We start from the raw sequence: 16,312 nt of genomic DNA on the forward strand, positions 1-16,312 counted from the left end.
CCGAAACTACGGTTTGGCTTCAAGGGGAATATGCAGCGTTGCTGCGAGGATGCCGAAGTTCTGAGAGAGCTCGCACGCTGAACATCAATCGTTGAGGCGACCGTGGACTGGAGGATGGCTACTCGAGGCGATGAAATGGTCAGCTATTCCATGCTCAGATCTATGCCCGAGGAGCACCATCCCAGGGCTCTGAACATACAGATGTTCATTAGGTCTCTTGGTACCTTTGGGGAAGGAACGTATTCCTGGACGAAACATTCGACACGTGGTGGTCCAAACAAGTCAAAATGAACGGGGCAACGAATGGTTACATTCGGATTCTGTTGTCCACAGGGACCTATTCTTACCCCTTGAACGCGTGTCTGGTATCACAACCTCCTCCCTCGATTGATTGGGGTTCATTGCGAGACTAGGAAAAGGAGCCATCGCTGTTTTCTCTCTCAATATTGGCTCCTCTTGGATCTCTGGTGCGATGGGGGCTTCACTAGCGCCATTGCTGCCTGCCTCGACTATATACCTATATGGCATATCACTGCCCGTGAGAGAAACACTGGTATGGAATACATCTACTCGAGTTCTTTCTATGGTTCATCTTCATATCGTCAAATATGGAAATCCAGGAAGCCCAAGAGGACATCTTTGAGGAGGGAGTAAAATTTTCAATCTATTGTCTTACCAAAATCCAAGCCTCGGACGAAGACGCTTTGAGGGGCGAGATAGCACCTGACCTTTTCGATGACTCCAACTTGGAATTTATTCCCTGGGAATCCGATGAAGATGGCAAGGAGGCGGATATGATACGTATCTACAAGCAAACGCAGCAAGAGACCAGCAACGAAATAAACTTCTGCCTCTTTGCCGACCAGCAGTCGTCTCGAGATCTATCCGTCATTATTGTCAACCGGGATATTGGGAGCGTTCTTCACTCGGACGAAGCTATTGCCCGTGCTCAACAACTTGTCAAGGATCTGAAATGGGAGTCGATAGACTGTGAGATCGACGAAGGTCTCCTGGAAGGGGCCAGAGATGAGCTTGAGGGTCATGCCGTTGCATATGGACGTACCGAGGCCGCCAACGTTTACGACGTCTGGGTGGAACTCGAAACGGCAAACTTGGCTTTGCCAGATTTAGTGTGGGAAGGTGAAGCCGGCATCCGTTTGATACCAGATCCTGACTGGGACGGCACTGCGTTCCTCAAGAAAATTGAGGAGCTAAAGAAGAGAGAACGGGATGGGCTACAGCCACCGCTTTCTCGGCAGTGAGGATTAGCAATGAAGGCGTTCTCCGAGGCATACGGTCGAGCTTCACATGACCACACACGACTATCCGTATCAATGGATGTATGTATGCATACTGGAACAGTGTAGCCATCCAGTGACAGAAAATCAAAGCAGAATGGTCTGTATCGCGCGAGGCGAAGCTAGTGTTAACCATAGACGTCGTTATTCTTTGACTGGTTGTAGGTTTTCGAGGGAGATAGTGACTTTCGAGGCGAGTTCGATTATCTCATCGCAGAGAATACCTTCACCGCAGACCCCGGATGGATGGATATCACTAGTAGTACAGTTGTCCACGACTTTCAATCCGAACCTAATAAACGGAGCTTGACAGTAAAGAAGGACTTGACGTTAATCTACTTTTCTCCATACTGTCGACTATGGCATTTCGTCATCTTCGTCAAACACCGGTGCTCAACGTACATAAATAACTCAAAACAATTCCAAACAAAAGACCACCTGAAATTCTCGTCGAAGTAAAGCTCAAAAGCAAGGTAGTAGACATACACATTGATAAACAATTCTCCCAGAGTATCGAAAAGCACTCAATGACAGCACCATTGACGACTCTTTAATCTGCTCTTCCCTTGCCCTTCCCTCCTCCAGACTCTGTATCATTATAGTCGTGGTCTTCATCACCCTCTCGTACACTACTCATCCTTTTCATCTGTTCCCTTTCCTTGTCCTCTTCATGATCTACCTCGCTTCGATTGCTGCTCAGCAAACTCAAGGCGTCTGCGTTGACGACTCTCAACTTCTCTTTAGGCACGGTAAACATGACTTGAACCACTCGTTGTTGCACGGCCGTTTCGACATCCCAATCTGCGTCATCGTCCTGCAAAATTCCGTTATCGTCATTAATGACCAAACCTGGAACCGGCCTCCTCCGGATGGATGAAGAAGGACCGGCATATGAAGCACTGTTCCAGTCACCGGGCCCTTGTTTCTCGCGCCAAAAAGACGCACCGGCACTAAGCGTTCTTCGAGGGAAAGTCTCCGACATCTCTGGCTGCCCAGAATGCTTAGTTGGACTCGATTGCCCACTTCGGCCTTCAATGGTTGCCACACGATCGTTCACATCGACAGTGCCAGTCCCTGTGAAGACCCGCTTCACACTTCCAAGCAGGTTCAGAGCCCTGCGACCAGAACCAGTGAGGCTGCCAGCACGACCATATTTGTCCTTGCTAGGGTTCCGCTCGACAGTTTGATAGTCTCTGACTCCCAGTTGCGGTCTAATTGGATTTCTGTTCAAGATCATTTGAGTTTCCGCTGGCCCTGTTTGTCCTTGGCCGCTCCGTACCGATGAGAATGTCTCACCACGACTCCTCACATTGGGTTCAACACCCAGTGAGACACTGCGATTCGACGGTGCCCGTGTGATCCCAGAGTTACTACTGTGCTCGCTGGTACTTGGTCTTGATCCTAGCGAACTCATAGCTGCTGCTGCCCCCGCAAAGAGAGCGTAGCCAGCACTGACGCTTCTTTGCGACAATGACCTTGAGACTGTGCCTGGAACGGATCGAGAATAATCAGATACACTTGTTATACTCTTCTCCGAAAGATTGCTTCCCGTGCGATCGGATTTTTCTGGTGAACCGCGACCCGAGCCATCTCCATGTGCTTGGGATCTGAATTGTGAGAGGTTGGAATAGGTCCTACTATGTGCCTGGCTTGTACTTCGAGAAATCGTCATACTTTCCGCTGCAGATTGCCAGTCTTCAACCCAGCCTTCGACCTCTCTTTGACGTTCATGGGCAGCATTTTCAGGTCGAGCATCATTCGCAGTGGGAAGAGGGTCCTTGAAGGGGTCACTGGTGACTGAAGTTCTGTCGCCTGCAAGTTGTGGTGACTTCCTGCGCTTGAGCGAACCCATTTGGCTGCTTTCATCCTCTTCATCGATTCGGAATACAGGGCCAGGTACTCCTGTTGCTGGGTGCTGATGATATGGTCCAAGATTTCCAGGATTTCTCGTACTCAAACTCTTCCTAAGACCTCGTGTTGGACTAGGTACTTCCATAAGTGCCCCTGTTCGTTCAGCCTGGCGAGAGTTATGGCCGTCAAAGTCAGCATCGATGTTGTCCTTGGGATTGAAAGTGCTAGGAGGCGCCCAGGGATAGGCATCGAGAGACTCCATCTGCCTTTCTTGAAGACCACCCCAACTCGCAGTACGCATGGATGGATATCTCGAATCATTGTCGCCGCCAGGAGCCGGCGTATGCAACCGCTCTGCACCCAAAGCTAGTGCTCGAAGTTCTTTCTCCCGTAATGCCCGTCTGGCCCGAAGCTTTCGAGAGTAAAGGAGCCAGACAACAGCAATGCCGAAAGCCACGGCTATGCCGACTCCTATTCCTGCACCAAGCCCTGCCTTCTCGGAGGGTTTCAGACCTGTTGACCCATTTTGGACATGGCTTGATCCGTCGTCGAAGCCAGATGGAAATGGGTTTGTATAGGAATCTGACCACAACAATGAGGTTGTGTTGAAGAAGTAGACATTCTGTGATGGCTGTCTTTTCTTTTGAGAGGCTGAAGAATTGATAGAATATCCTCCAGTAACCATCATCACATTGCCTGGTAGGATTGCAGCACCGTGGCCATAGATGCCTGCACCGGACGAGAAGGGATTACTGCTCGAACTTGGGATGGTCCATGCCCAGTCACCTTGCCCCCCGTAACCTTGGCCCAGTTCCAAAATCGCAACTTGAGGCTCAGCTGGATTGGAAACATTTCCCACCCAACCACCAAGCACAACTATCCTAGAACCGTCAGCGGTCAAGAGAGCTGTATGTCCTGATCGGGGTTCCACAGAGGGCGAATTTCTCGACCTGAGTTTCGTGCTCCCAGATGATGACTGTGACACGGCAACAAAGGCCCAGGATTGTTGAGGCAATGAGAATATTGCCAATTGTGACATGTTGAGGAAGGCAGTCTGAGTGTGTCCACCGAGAAGCACAAAATTCTGTTGTTGAGACACATTCGATCCTGTCGTATTGGAGAATGTTGGAGCTAATGGGGTGATGGTGAGCCCTGCCTCTGGAATAGGTGGCGCTCTGGATCCAGTCAACGATACCTGGTATTCAGAGCTACCATCCGACGGCGAGACAGCAGCAAGAGTCATCATGGTGTTTGAGTATGTAGCATCCAACACCCAGTTCGAAGTATCCACATCCGTGCCGTTTGGACACATCCCACCAAATATATATAGGGAAGCATCCTGGATTGAGGTAGACTGCGAAAATGTAAAGCCCGCAGAGAGATACCTTGCACTCAGAGAGGTGTCCGCGGAGTCCAAGGACAAAGTTGTCCAAGTTCCATTGTTATCAGTCTCATTCCTCGTGAATCTCCATAATTTGGCATCCTCATCGGAATCTTTACAGCTCCCTGCTAGTACACTGATTCCCTCGGCATCATTCACGGTGATGAATGGTCTGGAAACACTGTCGGACAAGAATGGTAGCTTGTCCAAGAGCTTCTTTACTGGGGATGTCGCATTGACAGTACTGGAGGTATCTAGAATCGACAGGGAATATTGCGAAGAGGAAGGCAGAGGCGAAATTAGGTAGGCAGCGGAGCCATTCTGGAGAGGAAGGATGCGAGTTGGATTGTATGGGAGCTGTGCAAAGGCGGGTGTTACAAGGGCCAGGAGGCCAACTGAGAGAAGAGAAAATTGGTGTATCATCGCTGACGGCTAGTTCTGGGTCATCGTTGTGTCGCAAACTCGACTGGCAAACAATCCATCTGCGGCTTTCCGTCGTGAAGTTTTATTGACAATAGGTAACATAAGATAACGAGACTGACCGGAGATGATCTACTAGTATAGTCTTTGTTTGGAGGAGCACTTATCAGACGCTGGCCAGCAGAGGTAGTGAAAAGAACCCGTGTACTCTCCGTGGACCGTAAGCCATGCGAGGGCGATAATGTTGTCGAAGGGTAAACAGCGGGGAGAGATGCAGCCACACCATGCCCAGAATCGGTCTAAGGGTCCTCGAAGAACTGAAGGTTGCACTGCCTGAACTGGATGTTGTTATGGCGTCCAATGACAGACCATGGACATTGAGTTGTGTTGAGGACTAATCGTGGAGATTTCGACGATACGGATAGTCACCCTGCGAACCCGGGGCGTTTGTTTGGAAGAGGTTGGTCACCACGACAACGGCCGAGATAAGCGAAGACCACTGCCGGGATTCAATTGACAAGCGTCGATCGCTCCATGGAGCTCACCGATCCTTCAGGCCGACAGCCTGAGCAGTGAGCATGTGCAACATACTCGTACGGATATCAGTCCGGTCAACCCATTGTCGGGGCTGAAATGGCGCTCCACGCCCAGAAAGGTGTGCAAATGACATGATTCTTGTTCGAGTTTAGATTGTTCGTATCAACAATTGCGTTTGTTTTGATGAGAAGCGCTAATCGGGTAAATTGTCCGCCAACCATTAAAAGTGGAGGAGGTGGAAATCATGCTCGGATGAACCACAAGTCTGCGGTGGAGTCCTCAATTCTAGACTTCAGCGCCGAGCTCGAGAAGTTTCAAGCCTCACCATCTTGATGAATAGGTAGAACTCCCTCCTCAGAGCACGGCGCGTTCACTTTCGAGTGTTAAGTGTTTGGGGGAAGGGGCCGCCCACGTGATACGGAGATTGGTATGGAAGGTCTGCCGAGTCACAAGGCTGGGCTGGCAAGGCTCTAGGTGTTGTCCTCTAGCCTCGCCCATCGCGTCTCATCCCAGCAATAGATGTCTATCTGCGGCGTAAGTAGATATGATGCACACAGCAAGGCCCAAAGTGAGTCCTTCCGCCACCATATGTGCTGGACCGTCCCACCATGATGAATCAAGCGGACATCACCGCCATGATCATCATCCACAGGAGACATATCGTAGGGGTTCATACGGCTTGTTCCATCTATACATTTCAGTTCTGACAATCTTGACATCAAAAGCTAGAAATAGGACTCTCTACAACCAGATCTAAAACTTCTCTCCCAAGATGCCCACCGTTACCATCCCGGCTAAGACAGGCGACTATGTCAGCCTCAAGCAAGGCCAAAAACTCAAGCTAATCAACCCACACGGCAATCAGGTCATAGACTTCTGGGCATTCGTCTTTCCGAACGAGGAGACAAGTGGCAGCTCCATACCTGCAAGCTTCGTCCGATCTACGAAGACCAACTCGGGGTCGACAGCCTCCAATCTTCCATTCCCCTTCACAACGGGCGTGCAATATTTCTCCGCTTCCCGCACACGCTCGATCTTGTCGAAACTGATCCCGTCCGCTCACAGCCAGGATGTTCTATATACCAACAAATCACTCCCGCTGTTTACTCTTCTCGAGGACACCACCTCAGGAATCCACGACACGTTGTTCGGCTGTTGCGACCGATTCCGATATCACAATCTCGGCATCAGCGACTACGAGCACCCCAGCTGTTCGGAGAATATGCATCTTGCACTCCAGAAAGCGGCTGCGGAAGGAGTGTTCTGTCCGGGTACCATATCCTCCGAGTGGACCCCTGATCCCTTGAATGTGTTCATGAATGTGCCGGTGACAACTCCGCTGGATCGCGAGTCGGGCGGGGGACGGATTGAATGTATCCACCCTGAAAGCAAGGCTAACGAGTACATCATTCTGAGAGCGGAAATGGACTGTGTCGCGGTCATGAGTGCTTGTCCCAACGACATACTACCAGGTGTCAATGGTGGGAAGTGTACGGAAGTCGTGTATGAAGTCTTGCCGCAGTAAACCTTCTGAAAGTCCCGAAGTTGAGAAAACGAAGGAGGAACCGTATCAAAATGAACAATCTACTGGCCCATGTTTGACACGCAATTTCTGAGAATTTTAGACTCGGATCACGTTATGTATAATTTTTTCTTCCAACCCCGTTCCATTTTCGCTCCAACAAGAGTCAAGTAGACATACAATTGCTCATTTGAACATTGACAATGACGAGCTTCATCCCGTTCTATGGTACTCGCAGTCACTCCACAGGATCGAAGCCTGGGTGGGTGCTAGACTCAACTGGCGGTCCCATTGAGGTGTTTAGCAATCTTCTCAGGCGTGGCTGACGTCCCCGTCTCCTTGGTGGGCAAGGTGGTCTTCAATGGTGGCAGCAGACTCCTTGCAGTTTCCCTCGCCTGCTGAGCCATAAGCGCGTCGATCACCACCAATGCAGACATGGCCTCAACAATGGGCACAGCACGAGGCACCACACACGGATCGTGTCTTCCCTTGGCCTCCAAAGTGCCCTCCTCGGCATCATAGGTAGCAGTCTGTTGGGCCTGACCGATCGTGGCAGGCGGTTTGAATGCAACGCGGAAGTAGATGTCCTGACCGTTGGAGATGCCGCCCTGAATACCGCCGGAGTTATTTGTCTTGGTGACGAGTTTCGAGCGGTTGGTCTTCTTTCCGTTGGCATCGATGACAGGCGCTTTGACAAAAGGATCATTGTGCGTCGAGCCCGGGACCTCGCAGCCGCCGAAGCCCGAGCCAATTTCAAACCCTTTGGTCGCGGGAATGCTTAACATCGCGTGTGCGAGCGAGGCTTCTAGCTTGTCGAAGCAGGGTTCGCCGAGGCCGATCGGACAGTTCCGGATCACGCAGGTGACGGTACCGCCAATGCTGTCGCTTGCGTCGCGGAATTTCTCAATTACTTTCGTCATGCGCTCTGTGGCTCCTGCTTCAGGGCAGCGCACGGGGACGAATGAGTCGACTTGTTTCCTCGTGATCTTGGAGATCAGGGCTAGGAAATCTGGGTTCGTTGATGGCGTTGGGTGCTCGACGGTGGGTGGGAAGAGATGCTCTGATCCTACAGATGTGACGAAGGCGACGATCTCAACTCCATGTGCTAGTGATAGGTATTTCTCTGCGATAGCGCCAGCGGCAACTCTCCCTATATTCCATCGTTAGACTCGTCATTTTTGAATCCGAGGGCAATTTCAACATACCGATGGTCTCTCTCGCACTACTCCTGCCACCACCACTGCTCGCCTTGACTCCATATTTCTCCAGATAAGTGAAATCCGCGTGACTGGGTCGGGGGTAGAGGTCCATTGTCTGGCCGCCATAGTCTTTTGGTCGCTGATCTTCATTGCGTACAACGAGACCAATGGGAGTTCCGAGCGTTACTCCAAACTCCGTTCCTGATTGGATTTCTACCTTGTCCTTCTCGTTTCGGGGAGTCGTTAGTGCAGATTGTCCTGGTCGTCTTCGGGTCATCTGGGGTTGGATGTCGTCTTCAGTCAATTGCATGCCCGGAGGACATCCGTCGACGATGCAGCCGACTGAGCGACAGTGTGATTCTCCATACGTGGTTACTCGGAAGTAGTCACCGAAAGTCGACATTTTGGAAATTTAGACAATGTACAAGAATCTGGTTATTTTAAGAACCGTTCAGCAAGTCAGAGGAGGTTCGGTGTGGTATGACTCAGAACTAGAGCAGAGCTTTTGGTGTCAACCTCTACCGGGTTTTAGTAGCAGAGTTGTATTTTGCGATAGTACAAAGATTCGTGCACCATGCGACTAATGGGTGTATTTTACAGGGAAGGAGTTGAATTGATTCATAAAAAAGTTCAAACGAATATCTTCTTTGGGGATTTGATTTGTTGGAGTCATTCCATGCACGATTGAATTCTAGACCGAAACTCCGGAAATCGGTGTGTCACGTCACGTGATCGGTTTCTGCTCTTAGGGCGTATTTTATTCTAGGGACGCAAGATCGTGAAGGGATTTCAGAAGGCATCCTATATAGTAAGCAAAGAGAGCAAAGTTACAAGGAAATGGGAGTAAATCGAAAAGAAAAGACAAATGGATACGTCTCATGGCTGATATCCAGCCGGTTTTCATTGTGAACCTGAGAAGTCAAGGATGGATGTCATACGTTGGTCGTGTCCGTCGCATCAATTCATTTGAAGCTGCACTCGGGATGTGTCAGCATGTGCTCATACAACTCTGAGCGTTGAGTAGGTCGAGCGCCAAGCCCTTCATTTCTAATAGTCATCACCCCTACTAATGACCTCCTTGACAGTAGGACGAAGCAGTATGGTATGCTCGAACTGTGCGGTGTAACTACCCTTGGTATCGACCAGAGGTGGGTATGCCTCCACAATCCCCGAGCTGACCAAGTTGTTCAATCCGAGCAAGTATTTCTCCTGACCAAGTCGATCAAGGTATCGGCGGCAGAATGGAATTGTTCCGAAATTCTTCTTGATGACATTCAAAAGAGATCGAGCAGATTGCACTCTCAGCGCTACATTAGGGGCATCAGAGCGCATGGCGTAGTGTGAGCACTCAAGGTCTTCATTCACATAGCCACGACCAGTGCTGCCGAACGTTTCGATGGCGAAGATTTCTCCTTCTTCCATCTTGGTTTGATCTCCGCCCTTAACAATTGGGACGGACTTGCCGCCGTGGATACTGTGTTGAATGATGTCATGCCCGTTCAGATTTCGAATTGCTTTGACGGGATATGTTTTGCCGTCGAGTTCAACTTCGTAAGATTCCATGGTCTCTTGGATGGCAGCGCCAATGTCACAGACACGGACGTCGATTCCTGCCTCGCGAATGCCGGTGTTTGTAGCATCCTTGACGGCTGCGAGGAGATTATCGTATTTTGAGTCCCACGCCAATGTGAAGGCCGAGTCCACGATACGGCCATTGACATGGACGCCATAGTCGACCTTTAGCACGTCCTTTTCGCCCAAGATCCATTTGTTTCCAGCATTCGGTGTGTAATGGGCCGCAATGTGGTTGATACTGAGACCAGTGGGGAACCCCACTCCACCTTTGATGTTATCTCCTTCCTCCAAACCCCAATGACCAGTGAGAGCACGAGTGCTATCTTCAATACCCTCTGCAATCTCCGTCAAACTCATTCCAGGCTTGATATGAGCGTGGCACCATTTGCGGACTTGACGGTGAGCCTCAGCACCCTGACGATATTCTTGCAGGAAATCATTGTTCATGCGATCGAGGTGTCTCTTCTCTTCGTTTGTTGTTCGGTATGCGTTGTCGTTGAGATATTCAACCTCTTCACCCACAGGGTAGACATTGTTTGGGAAGAGTTGGCTAACTGGGACTCGAGGTGGGTCGGATTGGACTTTGGCACCGCCTGCACCGCCAGCTGCAGCCTTCTTCTTCTTTGGCTTCTTCTTCTTCTTCTTTTTAGCGGCACCACTTGCGGCTGTCCCGTCAGCACCACCAGTGGCGGTTGCCGCTGCCGGATCGTCGTCCTTGTCATCGTCCGAGTCATCCTGATCTGAGAGGTGACCGTTGACACCGTTTGTGCCGTTCACTTGAGGGTTTGACTTGGTGGCGTTGCCGTTCAGCGCGAGCTTAGAAAGCTTGTCCGCCGTCTTTGCCGCCATTGTGTGAATCTGCTTTCGGTGAATAAGGATCTGCTAAGTCGTGAGTACAAGACCAGAAAAGTGGTACAACTGAGGGACATTTCACAAATTCTGCCCGCATCCATTTCTAGATGACACGCGCTGCCGCTTAAATCTAGATCCGCGACTAGCCGCCTACAGAGACTTAGCTGCAGCAATAGCGGCGGAATATACAAAGGGTCCACCATAACAGCTGTTGAACTTCTTCCGGAGTGACCTTGCAGACCCGGATGATGATTGTTCAACTTCTTAAATGCGTTCTTGAAAGGGGATCGCTATCCACATGTCACCAATGCTCGCCCTTGATGTTGCTCGGTAATAAACTCGACGCGATGCAGTCAAGACTCAAGCATTTGTTCAGGTGCTAGTAGTGGTAGAAATCGAAAGAATCCGATGCTGAATTCATCAAATCCCAGTCGCAGTGCCTGGAGGCCCAACATGAATGAGCCATGCGTTCGAGGGTAGTCACACGACCAGGGTTGGCGTGGTGCTCATTGGGGTTCTCTCCCAAGGTAGGGACTGTTGGTTTTGGGGTCCATCTATATGCGGCGGAACTCAGGGGCTGAACTCGTGTTCATCAGCGACATCAGTGGAATACTCCACTGCCTGTTCATGAGCAGTTCTGTCCAGTCTACAAGAATGTATCTCATCACAACTATAACGAAAACACTAACGAAAGCAAAACCTCCAATATTCTACGTATTCTATCGAACATCCCCAGAAGATCCAACGACTGAAGCTGGATCGAAAACGGCTTGCTTGATGACACGGGCTTTTAGGTTATGTTCCACCAGAGATTTGAACCAGTGTGTCTGGAGTGCTGACGACTGAAAGCGATCTGTCCTGCTTCTTTTAGACATGAAAATTTGCAGTCCCGACGCGATCACCTCCCATAATTTCGGCACAAGCTCTGACGTTGACGAATGGTCTCGATGTGCTCAAATCCCCAAGTTGGATTTACTCCATAGCCAAGCGAACGTGATACACTCGACCTTTTCTGGTCGTGTCTCTTCACTGTCTTCATTTGTATTTGGAGTGTGGTGTCACCCAAACATTCCGCATCCCCAATCGCCATGGTGGCAGATGTATCTCGACCGACTCATGCAGTTGCTGCTGGCAGCGATGGCCCCTGAGCTTATTCTCGCAATTGCTGTGAGGGAGTACTTGGATGCAAGACGAGTTGCGACGACATTGAAGACCTTCACAGAGGAGAATAATCATGGATCCCTGGACCGTTCAAGCCACGACAACAGGACCATTGTTTCAGGATTTGATATTGTTGTGGGAGGATTACAGGTTCGCTACGGAAAGATGTTCAATGAGTTTGATTTCGAATTTGCATTCACGAGCGATGATGCCCATGGCCAAATGATGATAGAACGGATATCTCAGCACCACAGCATTCGTGGAGCATCTGCGTTGCGGCAAGATAAGCCTCGAAAGGTTGATCAGTGAGCGCGAGATCCAAGACAAGGGCAAGGCTGACAACCTCATCAAGTGCATGCTTCCTTTCCAAGTTCTTTGGCTTACAATTCAGTGCGTCAGTCGAGCCGCACAAGGTTTGACCATCACAAAATTGGAACTAAGTACTTTGGCATACGTGCCATTCATGTTACTCACCTTAGCATTCTGGTGGAAAAACCCTTACCATTTCGAGACGCCTACCCTGGTCGATGCTGTGTCCCCTCCCTCAGAGCACAGAACGATGGTCACTGGTTATTCTCATAGAAAAGAGATCCCTAGGTTTGAACCTACACGATATCAGTCTTTCGGATTGGCGAGGGAGTGCCTTAAAGTGATCCGAGTCGTAGGGTTGCATGCGCCAGATGGGCCACGTGCCGCGTTGACCAGTCTTCTCTTCTTCGTCTTTGGAGGCCTCCATTGTGCAACGTGGAATTTACCCTTTGCCACACTAATAGAGCTGTGGATGTGGAGAATCAGCTCCTTGATTGTTGCAACACTTATACCATTGATGTGGGTGATTTTTTGGCTTACTGGCTTGCATATCGATTCATGATCGAGAAAATGAGGCCTGAGGCTGTGGATGAGGAGGTCCCAGAGCAAATTCACTGGCATGGCAAGAGTCTAAAGATCCAGCGGGCAAGGTATTCGAGGTTGGTGTTGAGTATAGGGCCGATGGCTTGCGTTTACCTCTATATCCTTGTGAGACTATGTCTTGTATGCCAGATCTTCGTGGGTTTGAGATCCTTGCCAGCGGACTGCTACCAGACTGTGGAATGGCTGGTCTTCAGACCTGGAGTGACATGAGTGGTTCCAAATTCTGATCGATATCTTAGAACTAGTTCTCAGGCCCTACCTGAGCTATATCATTAGAGCAGTCTGTCGTTGAGTGTCCTTGAAGAACAACCAGAGTCCCAGGCACAGAACAGCGTCTCGACTGCTTCGGAGTCGGAAAAACAGTGACGGGAGCGGTATCTCCTGAATCGGAGTTGAGATCCTTTCCGCAACTTGAATTCTAAGACGTCACCCACCCACCATTTGGGTCTCGGTGCGCATGCTATTTATCTTTTGGCTTTATTCTTCCATCCTGCTTTCGATTTCCTTCCAACTTTTCTTGAATAAGCCTCCATTCCTTCTCTTGTTGCGATCGGAAATCAATAAGCATGAGGCATGCTTCGTCGCCCGTGCTCCATCCATGCTCTCCGCCTGGCAACTCCGCCAACCTGCAGTAGAACTGCCTTCCCAACCCTTCTCAGACGCACACGCGACCACATCCGAGTTGACCACACCCGCCCATTCTCCTCGAAATCGGCGCTGCGCAACGCTGCCCCGTCACCCACACACTATGAAATCCTCAAGTTGCCACCGACCGCGACGGCGGCCGAGCTAAAACGCCAATTCTACATTCTTTCCAAAGAAACACACCCGGATCACAACCGAGATGACCCCAAAGCAGGCGACCGCTTCGCACAGATCAGCGAATCCTACTCGGTACTGGCGAACCCCGAGAAGCGCAAAAGATATGACCGCGACGTGATGCGTACCCACCATGCTTCCAGCCGGCGTCACCATGGCTCACATTCGTCGCACAGCAGCTACGCCGGCTCACGACCCGCCACAGGCTTGAGCAAGCGTCGCAGTGCGTTCAAGGGTCCACCGCCCAGTTTCTACGCCCATGGGAAGCCCTCCGCCAACACGGCGCAGCAAGCTCAGTCGTCCTCGTCGAGCGGTGGAGATCAACACATGGCAGGGACCTTCAATGCAAGTTCTTACACCGACCCAGGCTATCACGACCCAGCGTTCAATGCGTCCGCGGTATTCAAAACCCAGACGCACGAGGACTACCGGCGAGCGAACCGCCGTGCTGCCGAGGTGGCTGCGGTGCAGGCACTGGCAGAGGACGAAGGGAACTTCTGGACGCGGTTCATTGTGGTGTCTGGGATCCTGGTGCTCACCGTCACGTTTGCTTCGTTTATTGCTTCCAAGTCGGTTCCGAGGTCTGGGAAAGGCGGCCTTCTGAAAGCAGATGGAAGCCGTCGGGATGGGGTGAAGAAATGAGGCACTCTGATTTCGAAACTCGAGAATAATGATTTTCACGGCAACATACGTTAGGGAGTGTTGCATTTCATCATGCCGTTCCTTGTCAGTACGGCAATAGCGACGGCTTGGTTTCGTGATTGATCAGTGTCTGAGAAGCAAGCTGCCGGTAATTGCTGCAGGCGTTGCATTGACACTCTTTGTCGCACCAAAGACGAGGCGAAGAGAGGTGTGTGCTCCGGCGAGAGCAATCGCCCCCGTTTCGAGATGATATTCTGCGTTAGATGTATAAATAGCGACTGGGTACACGTTAAGATATAGAAGGAATGCAAGACTATAAGAAGATCGATCGCATTGATTGATTGGTCGTCCAAACACGGTCTCAAAAACGTGGTCTTTGCATTTCCTGTGTTCATGGGCAACTGGAACAAACGGTCACGACACGATAGAACGCATCATATGAAGTAGGGACGTTGTAGGGGGTAAACGACTTTGTACAATCTTGAGATTTAAAGATTCGCTCTTTCTAATTCAGGTCTTTCTCCATCCCCGTTGCATTTACTTTCATGCCACTCCGAGGACTTCCCACCTCCACTGCTATCATCGCAAAGAGTACGAGTACATCTCCTCGCCACTCCACATCACTGCGCTGCTCTATCCCTCTCGCACGCCGAAAGACAGGACAGCAAAATGGGCAATGGAGGAAGAAGGCAAAACCAACGAGAAGTAGATTTGAAGGTTTCGGGGATTGAAGATGGGGTCGAAGTTGGAGGAGAGAAAGTCGCACTCAAGTCAGTCTAGCGAAAGCCAAAAATCTATCCTTCGAAGGTGAAGGAAGCGCCGACCTTGTGGGCTGCTTGGTTCAGGTTCTGGGTGTCGAGCGAGGCGCCGAGGCCGAGGGTGACGCCGGTGCCGAGCTTGACGTTGTATGCAAGAGCGGCGATACCGCGGTCGTTGATCTTGGCCTGTTGGGGTGGAGGAGAAGGGGGTTAGTTTTAGATATTGTTCGCGACACAGAGTATCATGGGGGAGGAATGGGAGATGGGTATAAAATACCTTTGCGAACGAGCTGGGATCGAGCTTGTACTTGCTTGCAACTTCAAGACCGACGTTGCTTCCTGCCGTGGAATCCCAAGTGGCCTTTGCACCGGCCTCGACCTCAGCGTTGACCTTGTGGTAGTAGCTGGCAGAGAAGATGCTCAGGTTGTTGGTGGCAGTGACGGCGGCGGCGTAGGAGCCCTGGCTGTAACCGGCGGCGAGAGCGTACTTGGTGATGGCGGCCTTGCCGACATCGTAGCCACCTTCAGCGCCGATGAGGAAGCCCTCGTGGCCCAAGGTGACGTCGAAGGTGGCGGTGGGGCCCTTGAAGAGGTCGGTGAACAGGCGGGTGTGGATGTTGGGTTGCTTGTACAGCAGGTTGAGCTTGCCGCCGTATGTCTTCTTCGCGGGCAGGTAGTTGGTCAAGACCTCGGCTTTGAGGCCTTTGGTCAGGTTGTCCTCAAGCTCGAGCTTGGTGTCGAGGCTGTTGGATGTGGTCCATGTTTGTGTGAGGGTCAAGCCTGTGCAGGGAAAGAGGTGGGAGTTAGTGCATTGGGTGCGAGGAGCAGGGAACTGAGAGAAAAGGGAGGTCCATACCAGTGGCCTTGTCGCTGTATTTGCCTTCAATCTTTCCCCTACCGTTAACATGTGATATTCTGAGATTCTTTTTACTGATTGTGGTGCTCACCGAGCCAGAGGTAGGACCATCATGGGCAGCTTTTCCCTTGACGTTGAAACTGCGCCGCAAAAAGAAAAGTGGTCAGCTGAACAGGTCGGAGGGCGCAGCGAAGGTCGAATTCAGTCAACTTACACGACGCCATTGGGTGCCTTGGACTTGACTTCAAGGTTGGCAGCAGTGGTATGGTAGAAATCCTTGTTGAGGAGCTGGAGGATGGCGTTAGTGGAGGAAGTTGAAGCATTCTTCCGGGATTGGGGGCATATCTCACATCGTTTGCTGGCTTAGCGATATCGCCGAAGGGGACGGGGATTCCAGACATGATGAAGGATGGAGGTTGAGAGAGATGGTATTGGGAAGAGAAGGCTGTGAGGAGAGGTATAGACAAAGTACAGTCAACACAGACAAGAGGTTAAAGTTGAAGGTGTTTGTGACCGTGGCTCGTCTCGG

At 50.9% G+C, this 16,312-nt stretch overlaps 7 protein-coding genes across 7 annotated transcripts; 3 read left to right on the forward strand and 4 right to left on the reverse strand.

The window, feature by feature from the left end:
* Positions 1–608: 608 nt before the first annotated feature.
* On the forward strand, positions 609–1,262 carry LTR84_010335 (uncharacterized protein; the record flags this gene model as incomplete). Its single annotated transcript, XM_064853872.1, has 1 exon — positions 609–1,262. One exon carries the CDS (start codon positions 609–611, stop codon positions 1,260–1,262), a length of 654 nt encoding a protein of 217 aa, XP_064700607.1.
* Positions 1,263–1,848: 586 nt separating this feature from the next.
* Positions 1,849–4,953, reverse strand: LTR84_010336 (uncharacterized protein; the record flags this gene model as incomplete). The annotated part of the gene is made up of 1 exon (XM_064853873.1): positions 1,849–4,953. One exon carries the CDS (start codon positions 4,951–4,953, stop codon positions 1,849–1,851), a length of 3,105 nt encoding a protein of 1,034 aa, XP_064700608.1.
* Positions 4,954–6,259: 1,306 nt separating this feature from the next.
* On the forward strand, positions 6,260–7,012 carry LTR84_010337 (uncharacterized protein; the record flags this gene model as incomplete). The annotated part of the gene is made up of 1 exon (XM_064853874.1): positions 6,260–7,012. One exon carries the CDS (start codon positions 6,260–6,262, stop codon positions 7,010–7,012), a length of 753 nt encoding a protein of 250 aa, XP_064700609.1.
* A 272-nt stretch (positions 7,013–7,284) lies between these two features.
* On the reverse strand, positions 7,285–8,611 carry ARO2 (bifunctional chorismate synthase/riboflavin reductase [NAD(P)H] aro2; the record flags this gene model as incomplete). Its single annotated transcript, XM_064853875.1, has 2 exons — positions 7,285–8,159; positions 8,215–8,611. 2 exons carry the CDS (start codon positions 8,609–8,611, stop codon positions 7,285–7,287), a joined length of 1,272 nt encoding a protein of 423 aa, XP_064700610.1.
* Positions 8,612–9,255: 644 nt separating this feature from the next.
* On the reverse strand, positions 9,256–10,632 carry LTR84_010339 (uncharacterized protein; the record flags this gene model as incomplete). The annotated part of the gene is made up of 1 exon (XM_064853876.1): positions 9,256–10,632. One exon carries the CDS (start codon positions 10,630–10,632, stop codon positions 9,256–9,258), a length of 1,377 nt encoding a protein of 458 aa, XP_064700611.1.
* A 2,649-nt stretch (positions 10,633–13,281) lies between these two features.
* Positions 13,282–14,169, forward strand: LTR84_010340 (uncharacterized protein; the record flags this gene model as incomplete). The annotated part of the gene is made up of 1 exon (XM_064853877.1): positions 13,282–14,169. The coding sequence occupies one exon, from the start codon at positions 13,282–13,284 to the stop codon at positions 14,167–14,169; it is 888 nt and encodes a 295-aa protein (XP_064700612.1).
* A 794-nt stretch (positions 14,170–14,963) lies between these two features.
* LTR84_010341 (uncharacterized protein) lies at positions 14,964–16,184 on the reverse strand (the record flags this gene model as incomplete). Its single annotated transcript, XM_064853878.1, has 5 exons — positions 14,964–15,113; positions 15,205–15,707; positions 15,784–15,923; positions 15,998–16,071; positions 16,134–16,184. 5 exons carry the CDS (start codon positions 16,182–16,184, stop codon positions 14,964–14,966), a joined length of 918 nt encoding a protein of 305 aa, XP_064700613.1.
* Between the last annotated feature and the right edge of the window lie 128 nt (positions 16,185–16,312).

This window comes from Exophiala bonariae (genome assembly GCF_035927105.1).
Source record: "Exophiala bonariae strain CCFEE 5792 chromosome Unknown scaffold_41, whole genome shotgun sequence".
Classification (NCBI taxonomy): domain Eukaryota; kingdom Fungi; phylum Ascomycota; class Eurotiomycetes; order Chaetothyriales; family Herpotrichiellaceae; genus Exophiala; species Exophiala bonariae.